The 9454-nt window shown below is 42.2% G+C and overlaps 1 protein-coding gene across 5 annotated transcripts in view; it reads left to right on the top strand.

Moving 5' to 3' along the window:
- Window positions 1-3702, top strand: part of mideasb (mitotic deacetylase associated SANT domain protein b) — a 23067-nt gene extending 19365 nt beyond the window's left edge. For all 5 annotated transcript variants that reach the window (XM_020607956.1, XM_020607957.1, XM_020607958.1 and 2 more), the window contains exons 12-13: window positions 827-1026; window positions 1972-3702. In XM_020607956.1, coding sequence (XP_020463612.1) covers window positions 827-1026; window positions 1972-2209 — 438 coding nt within the window. In that variant the 3' untranslated portion in view covers window positions 2210-3702. The remainder of the gene's footprint in view (window positions 1-826; window positions 1027-1971) is intronic.
- The last annotated feature ends 5752 nt before the right edge of the window (window positions 3703-9454 follow it).

Below are 9454 nucleotides of genomic sequence, written 5' to 3'. Positions count from 1 at the left end.
GTCTCACCAGAACGGTACCCAAACATTAGGAAGCATGCACAGGTGATGTTATCTCTGTTTGGCAGCACCTACATTTGTGAACAGACTTTCAGTGTAATGAACCTTAACAAAACCAGGCTCAGAAGCACTCTGACTGATCTACACCTGCAGGACGTTCTCACCCTCAGTTAGTCAGCTTCAGCCTGACATTGAGAGGCTGGTCAAAGCCAAAGACCAGCTTCATGTGTCTCACTAATAGTGTCAAACTGCTGCTGTTTGCTGTTAATATGGACATGCATTTGGACATAATTTGTGGCTAAATAAAGATTCATTTGCTTTGTATTTGTTTCCTGTTCTTTGTACAAAGAGTGAAATGTTAAATACCTTTTATAATAAACACATTTCAATCAGAAAGTGCACCAGAACCCCCCACCCCCACCCGGCCCTCAGCCCAGTAATGCATTTTCATTTTGGCCCTCCGAGGGCACCCCTGATTTAGAGTGAACTTGGCTGGTGTCCCTGCATTTTCTAACCCCATTATGTGGGTCAGCAAACAGTGACTGCACACAAAACCTTTGTCTTTGTAATTTGCAGTGCATTTCACCACTGAGTACACGAGTTGTCGACAAAACTGCCAGGCTTCATATGAAGCTGTGTTCTGTGTAAACCGTGCGCTCATGTGTTTGTATACTGGCACATCTTGCATACCACTGCAACGCTGTGCTACATAAAAGGTGCTCGTAAAGCAGCTTCAGGCTCATTGTTTTCTTTCCTTGGTGCTCTGTCGCTATGTTAAACATTGTTGGAGCTTTAATGTCAACTACACTGTCTTTTACTGTGCGTGCAGTCTGGGACCGTCCTGATCATAAAAGGCCAGGAGGACAGGGGAAGGGACCAGCCACTGTCTCGGGTCATCCACCCTCCTCATCCACCTCCTCCCAGTTCCAAACTGCGCTATGACAGCAACACATGCCGGGCGAGCCCTTCAACGGGCAGCAAAGGTTCAGCCGGCCAGGAGGGAGAGTTCCCCTGCAAGAAATGTGGCAGGTCAGTGATCAGAAATGTCACAGCAGTTGTGATGGAAATGTCGGCACAGCTATGTTTAGTTATGCAAAGTTGACAGCAGCAGGCAGCTTGACCTACAGAAGTGGCCTTAGACTAAACAAGCTAGATTTAAAATTCAGATTTCTGCAGGAAATATTGCTACTGCCCATTGCCCATTTGGAACTATACACTGGTAAATAGAGGCAAGTGTCTCATGGTGTCTGTTTGAAGAAATCAAATCATCCTGTCATGCTTTGATTAAATAACAGCTCGTCCTCTGGCAGCACCGGACCTGTTATTGCCAACTGTGTCCTAGCAACTGAAACACAGAGTAGAAGCAGCACATTGCGCCTCTCGTCACTGCAACTCTACCCAGTGACTTGTTCACTCTTTAAATACGTGGCCTGCTCAAGGTGCGCTCATTATATATTATCCACCGCTACACAGCCTGATAACTAATCCTACAGGAAATCCAACACCACTTTGCCTGCAGTCATTTCAGGAATTACACAGGCTTATAAAAAATAATCTGAAGCGGATTGAGGAAAATGGTGCAGGCTGTGTATTATGATCCAGAAATTTGAGTTTGAGTAACAAAGTCTGAAGGCTTCTCAGATAAGTGAAATAAACAAGGCCTGAAGATAGTGGGGTGGGGGGTTTAGTACAGCAGTGAGAAGACTCTTTTTTTACTTGATTTATCTGAATTTGTTCTAAATCTTAGTTAATGCAACTTTAAATGAATGAAGGGAATGTGGCCACAGCCCTACTGATTAGACCCCTGCACAGGCTGGAGATGTGTGTAGCTATGTTGGCTAAATCATCAGGTGAACAGACTCCATCAACAAATAATGATCTTTTTGCTTTTGTTTTTTTTTTTTTTAAGCCCACTTTTAGTTATAACCTTTCAGCAAAAGACCTGTCTGACCTCCTCTGTCTCATGTCCTATAGGATCTTCTATAAGGTGAAGAGCCGCAGCGCCCACATGAAGAGCCACGCCGAGCAGGAGAAGAAGGCTGCAGCACTGCGCCTGAAAGAAGCGGAGGAACGAGGGGCGAAAAGGGCGGCAGCCGAGGCTGCAGCCATCCTGGCTGCTCGGCAGCAGAACGGGACACGACAGGCGGGTGGGGACAGCACCAACGACGACTCGTCAGATGGTGAGGACGAGGACGATGAGGACTGGCAGTAAGGGGAAGGCCGCACCCTGACTGTACAGTGGCGTGTTCTCTGGGAAGAGGAAATTACAACACACACACACACACACACACACACACACACACACACACACACACACAAAAGAAGAATCCCTCCGGCGAACTTCCTGTACATTTTGTGGAACAAGAACACTTCCGTTGCTTGACACATTCAGGGACAAATTACTCCTGTGTATGTGTTTGTGTGTGAATGCATGGGCTGAGTGAGAGAGTGTGTGTGTGTGTGTGCGTGCTTTCCAGAACTCACCGACACCCCTTTACTCTGCTGGAAAAGTTCTTCATGATACCTCTCTTGGTCACAGGGCTTGGTCAAATCAAAGCCATGCCGCTCCTGTCGGCACTGTCCTGCTCTCCACGCCAGGCCTTCCTCAGCACTTTGCTTCTCACCCCGCTTCATTTGACACACGTGGAACTTGTTGGACTCCTTTTTTCTGTGTCGATGAGCCACAGCATGCGCTTGCTTAAGCTGCACCCCGATTGTCCGGCAACAGTTGAACTATGAGCACTGAACTCTGACAGCGGGGAGTGTACAGCAAGTTAAATGAACCCAGGGTAACGCTGTTTCACTCCTCCAAGATGGACGGACGGCACAGGCAAACTGTTTCTGTTTCGAAAGCTCTTCTGCGCTCAAGGCTGCCAAAAGCTTTCTCAGATGCATGATGTGCACTGAAAGGGTTGCTCCTCTCTGTGAGCGTTGTTCATTTGGGCTTTAGTTCTGTGAATCCCCCCTTTTTACAGTTCCTAGTCTGTTCCTCACTGTTGATGCCTTGGATGTTTTGATGCTTTTTATCTTGAAATGACAATCAATTTTACACTGTTGTTTTTTTTTTTTATATAAATATGCATACAGGTAAATGTTACTTTTTCTGCCTGTATAGCTGTATATGGCTGTTGCTGTTGTTGTTGTTGTGAATATTCTTGATGATTATGAATAATATTATTATATCCTGGTTTTTGGCTGCAATTTAACTGAGTGCTTTTTCTGTACTTCTCTTTTTTTTTTTTTTTAACAAAAAACAAAAATAATACTACTTGCTGCCTGTTTATAACTGTGAGTTTTGTGTTGTTGTTTTGTTTTTTTGTTGTTGTTGTTTTTTAAACCAGAAATGAAGAAAAGGCAGAAATGTATGTGCAATAGAAGAAGTTACCCCCCCACTCCCGTTACCAGTGTCCAAGCCCCCCTGTCCCTCCCTCCCCAGTCTTTGTGTCACGCTGACGAGCGGCTGCACTGTCAACCCTGTAACTGATAGGAGGCAGTAACTCGGACTGAAACGGCAGGTCTCTGGAGAGACACATGCAGGAAAGACAATAAACAGCACAAAGTATTTAAAGACACATTTGGAAATATCTTTAGAATAGATGCATATGTTTATGCTTACTAACCTGAAATTTTAACCAGAGTTTACTTTATTCTTGATAATAATAATAAAGTTTTTATGGGAGGTCTGTTTACTCCTCGTACGCTGAACCAGAAATCAGCATCTATATTATTTGCTTTGACATTTCAGGCAGTGTTTAGTGTTTTACACCTCTCAGACTGTAACAGACAGGTGTCAAAAGAGGAGGAAACTGTCTTTACCATCAACCATACTTAACTCAAATGTCGCAGGTTATTGCAGGACTAGCTAACTTGTGTCTACTCCTCTAGTTTTATCTCTTGACTAATTCACAGATAAAGATTATTTACTGGCATTAAGAAAAGCAGACACATTTTCTACTCCAAACCAAACTTAACGCATATTTTGCAGGTTTCAGTGAGACATTGTAATTAAATTTTTGTTTTTGGAACCAGACACACATAACATTTGCCCTGTTTCTAGATACTTAAGGCAGGGTGTTTGGTTCTTTAAAGAATTTCTGCACACTGTTGTTGATAATAAATTATTTAAGAAGTGAGAGTGAAGCATTTCTTATAGTGTAAACTATACTTAACCCAGATATTACAAGTTGGAGTGAGACAGAAGAAAAGTGGTTTTTTTTTTTTTTTTTTTGTTTGGTTTTGCTTTTAGAGCCAAATATCGGTAAATTATCATCAACAAACAGGCAGCAAGAGACAGAAGTCTTCTTTTCCACAAGTCATACTTTGCAGGCTTTTACAGTGGATTCTCTTAACATCGCTCATTTTCACACTAAAGCCACTGCTGATATCTGATGTCTCTAAATTGAAACCAGAGAGTTTAATAATATTGATTTTCTCTTTTGCCTGCATGGAAAAGTGTCTAAAAATGCATTTAGGTCATGACAACAGTAACACGCTCTGTTGAAACTTGGACTGTATGAGCTGGCACTTACTGAAGGACGGCATGACACCGCTTATGTAAGTGTAGGGGAATCTATTAAATAATTAAATGGAAAAAATTAGCAAATATAGTAAAATTTAAATTCAATTTTGACTGTGTGTGTATATACATATATACATACATAGTGGTGGGTAGAGAAGAATTCATAACATCTGAGATGGACTGTTATATAAGACCGATATCGGCTCAGTATTTTCATCAGTCTAACCCTGCAGTGTGTATCTATGTTGCCTTTTTTGTTTACCTTGTTGCTGATAGGAGGCAGTGAATTGGACTATGGAAACGGCATGTTTGGATCTGTCTCTCGCTGCATATCTCTATGTTAAGCCCTTCGGCCTGGAGCCAGCTTCTGTTGCTGTAGTAGCAAATGGGTTAAAGGGTTATTTTCCTTTAAAGGACAAACCACGGTGGGGATAAATGGCTCCAGTTACCAGTTATTCCACAAGTTAAACCTGGGTCTATGCACAGACTGTGTGTGTTTGTATCTGTGTCAGTGAGTGGATGTACTGCTAAAAGTGTGTGTGTGTGTGAGTGCTCGGAGGTCAGATGTTTAACTGTATGCCAGTCAATGGTGGAAAAATGGTTTGCAGACTGTTAACGTTTGGTATGTTAATTTATATTTTGTTTTTATTTGAGGTTCTCACCGGGGGAAGACATCAGGAAAAAGGTGAAAAAGCAAAGTTACAGATGAAACCCAACTAAACCTTTTATTTCATCCACTTGGTTATGGGAATTTTAAGGGGACAAAAGGATTATTTAGCTAAAGATTAGAAAATATATATGAATGAAATTCTATGTTTGCATACTTTCTATGCTATTTTCATATGGGGTTCACACTAAATGATGACAATGGAAAGGAGTCTCCAGTGCTTTTTACTACAGTGTAACTTATTTGTTTCGATTTGATTTTTACCACCTGTGTTTTTAGTAATGATTTATGAAGCGCTGTATATTAAAGTTTTAAAATATTCAGCTAGTTTTTGATTGTGTCGTTTTCCTCTTGCTGTGTTCTGACACCAAACACTTTAAGTTGCACAAGGGGGCAGCATTGTTGCAGCACTTCGTGCACTTGGAGAGGAGAGGAGGGCGTTGAAACGCCAGCTGAGAGCCAAGCTGTTGTGCTGCATAAGTGCGACGGCTCTTATAGCTTCGTATTCAGGTGTAATTTGTTTGGTTTGGTTCTCATTTATAGTACTTTGATGCATTGAAGGTGTCAAGTCCAAATGTATTGATGTTTTGTCGGATGCTTTCATTTTGAAGCAGGTCGTTGAACAGAACATTAAGATGACTGTTTCAGGTGATTTGGTATTTCATTTATGTAATGTTACAGAGCAGATTCACTCATGGCAGCACTGTAAAGTTATAGTTATTATTGTATCGTGCATATTCAAACCCAAAACCAACATAGGCTTGTAACCAGTAAACCCACACCTGTTTCTTTTAGTTCATTTTAGTGTATATATAAATGTACACAGAGACTCATAAGTCTCCACACTGTGGACAGTATGTTCATAAGACTGATCAGTTACCACTACTGTTCTCTTTTTATTCAGACTTGGTATTGTCCTCCTCAAAAAACAAACAAAGCAGCCGTTACAGTGTGGAAAATGTAAACTGGGGCTTCTATAGCAGCCTCGCCTGTGTGTATATGATGTATGTATATGCAATGCAACAGGATCTGAAAATGAAATGATGAGGGGAAGTGCAAAGTCCCACTAGCACCAGGGTGAGCAGCAGGGCGATCTGGAAAAGGCAAACAAGAACAGCATGTAGCTCTGTTCTGTCCTCACTTACTCTTTTTGCCTGTTCCAGCCTGTGGGAGGAGGAGGAGGAAGACAAGTAGGATGAATAGCAGTTGAGGAAGAGAAGAAAAGTGATCCTGAGTGCAAGAGCACAGTTATATCTATCTTACAGCTGGAGAAAATTAGAAATCACAGTGAGGCCTTAGAAAATTTCAGTGGGAGGCTCTGAAGCACGAAACTGCACTAAAACTCATTCACATCCGTCTCTGTCATTTGAGCTTGAAAAATTCCACTCACGCACACCCTTTATAAAAATTCTTCCAGCCTGTATTTGACTTGGTGTTGCAGGGCATCTATAAAACGGACGCAGGGAACAACCTTTGTCCAAGTCCCGTGGAAGCTCAGTCGTGTCTGGAGTAAACCCTCTTCGTGTGTGTGAACGAGAGTGTGTGCAGTTTGTGGGATGAAATGATTGTCGGGTTTTTGTGCTCTTACTCTCAAACATCACCTTTATCACTATGCACAAATCCATTGTTATACTGCACCCAATTAAAGCTGCAGTGTGTAAGATTTAGAAGGATTTATTAGCAGAAACAGGCTATAGTATGTGTAATTGTGTTTTCATCAATGTGTAATCACCACAAAAATAAGAATCATTGTGTTTTCTTTAGCTTAGAATAGGCCTTTTATATCTGCATAGGTCCCCTGTCACAGAGGTCACCATGTCGAGCCGCAATGTATTTTACCGTAGCACAGAACGGACAAAAGTAGCAGCTTGGATTTGGAGATGCTTGGAAGATGAAGAAGTAATGTTAGAAACAAGAGGAAGCATTGTCACAGGTTTACTAAGTATAATTTGACTTGGAGGATCATTGTTATACTTTAACACAAGAGAAAGGAAGACAGTGTGAGTCCCTGTCGTCAAGGAAGCAAAGACGCAAAGAGACAGGACAGGCAACGGCATGAGATGAGGATAAACACTGGTGTGGCCTTTCCCAGATGGGAATCCTTGATGAGGGACAGATGTTTCCAGAACGATGCCAAAGTCACCTGTTTCCTGCTGGACAGCTGATTTAGCCTAACAAGTAAAGTTAACCTGAATGCTAGTTTCTGTTTGATAGCTTTAGCTAGGACACGGCCAGTGCCAGGTAACCTGCTGCAGTCAAGTGAGCCACCGTTTGTTACAGAAGCTACTAGGATCCTAATTGGAAGAATGTTTTCCATACTGTTACTCATACAAGGGGAAAAACATGAGGGTTTCACCAAAATGTTTTCCTAGGAGATCCAGGCTGAGTCTCAGAGGCCTGGCTGCCTCATTATCCACCCCAGCACTGAGGCTTCCTCCTGGCCTTGGAGTCGCTGATGAATCCCCTCTATGTGTGTGTTGAGTGGGAGCTAGCAGCATCTCCTCATTTCTGTACACACACACTGGATCCTTATTAGCAGCAACATTGCCTTAGGGCCTGTTTATACACATCTGCTGAGACGGGGTGCAGCAGTGGAAACAGAAACATCCAGCAGCACTAATCAACTGCAGAACAATCCTGGTAAATGAGATGTGAGGGAGGATAGAAGGAGGTAGGACTAATGTAAGGAGGGAGAGGGGAAAGATGGAGGGAGGGAAGATGAAAAATGGAGCTACTGTGAAAAGGATGGAGGGGAAAAGGAGAAATGATAAAGTAAGGGCTGGAAAGAAAAGCGTCAAGGAGGGAAAGGGGGAGTATCTGAGACAAGCATGCATATTCAGTTACAGAAATGAAGACCAGATTCTGCTCAGTCACAGCCATAGCTCTCATCCACAATTCAGGGCCTCTGGACTGATGCGTTCAACCAGACTCCAAGAGAACACTGGGGGATGCTTCACAGCGCTGAGGGTGCTCCCTGAGTTACCATTTCTCAAAACAAGAGGTTGCACAATTTTATGAATTTCACACACCGCGCTGTGTTTGGCCCAAGCGAGGCCAGTGAGGACGATGACTGATGTATGACTGCAAAGCAGTGAGAAACAAAATGTGACAGTATTAGTTTTTGTAAAGTAAAACACTGTTAGAGTGATCGATGATATGTAGAATATAATCCTCACAACATTTGTAAAACTTTTCATCTATGGGTCTTTGTTTCTTTTTAAAGAAATACGTCAACACTTTGGCACACTGTTTCCTGGCCCCTCCATGTAACTAAATTCCACAGGGTGGACTTTGGTCTGACTGCACCTTTAGGTTAGATTTAGATTAGATTTACTGGACAGTGTCATGATCTCAGTCTTTGTCTTCACCCCTTGTATTCCCTGTAGTTAGACCCAGCCCATCTTTGTTCCAGTTTCCCTCTCTTACCACCTGTGCCCCTGCTCTCCTCTCGCTCACCTGCATGCCATCTGTGTAATCAACCAGCCAGCGTATAAGCCAGCTGCCAGATACTCGCCTCACATCACTTTCCAGTGTTTGTTCTCTTTGTTTTTCCCAGTTTACATTTCCAGATTTTGATTTTGTTTCCCCATTTGTTCTCTTTGACAGTCCGGTCAGTAATCTGTCCATAGTTTCCTGTCTGCTTAATGTGTGTATCGACTCCAGTCATTTATAACCATTATTTTAATCATGCCTATTATTTAACTATTATTTAACCACTTATTTTAAGTGGTGTTCTTTGAAAGGTCCAATCTTGTATTAATGGCGTGTTGACTGAGGTGTGTGTGTGTGTGTGTGTGTGTGTGTGTGCTCACTGGTCCTTGCTGGTCCTCGCTGACAAATTAACTTTTTTCCTTTAAGGATGTGAAAATTATGGCACCACCACTAGGAGTCGCCAAAGTCACTTATCTACAAATCCTTCTCAAAGGAGTTATAGGAGCTTTTAAAAGAAGATCAGATTGCTCTAGTCATTATACACCTTGTTTCATTTATCTGACTTCTAGTTTTTTATATTAAAATAGATTATTGCTTTATTAGTTTGTGCATGACTTTGCTTGATGCCTTTAAATCAAGTAACACATCAGAAATAGGTATCAGATTTTATGTCTTCACATTTGTAGATGTGTGGTATTTTACTCTGCCCTCTTATAATTAACTACAACTAATCTGGACCCATTTACAACCTAACATCCACCACCCCCCAGGTTGGCTTGCATGACTTATGGTAGTATTCCAGCCCCTAATAGGGTTGTGGGTCTTTTCCGGGCTTATGA

Source organism: Monopterus albus, unplaced genomic scaffold, assembly GCF_001952655.1.
Source record: "Monopterus albus unplaced genomic scaffold, M_albus_1.0 scaffold90.1, whole genome shotgun sequence".
In the NCBI taxonomy this organism is placed as follows: Eukaryota; Metazoa; Chordata; class Actinopteri; order Synbranchiformes; family Synbranchidae; genus Monopterus; species Monopterus albus.
Note: the sequence above shows the minus strand (reverse complement) of the source record. Positions and strands in the feature narration are given on the sequence as shown.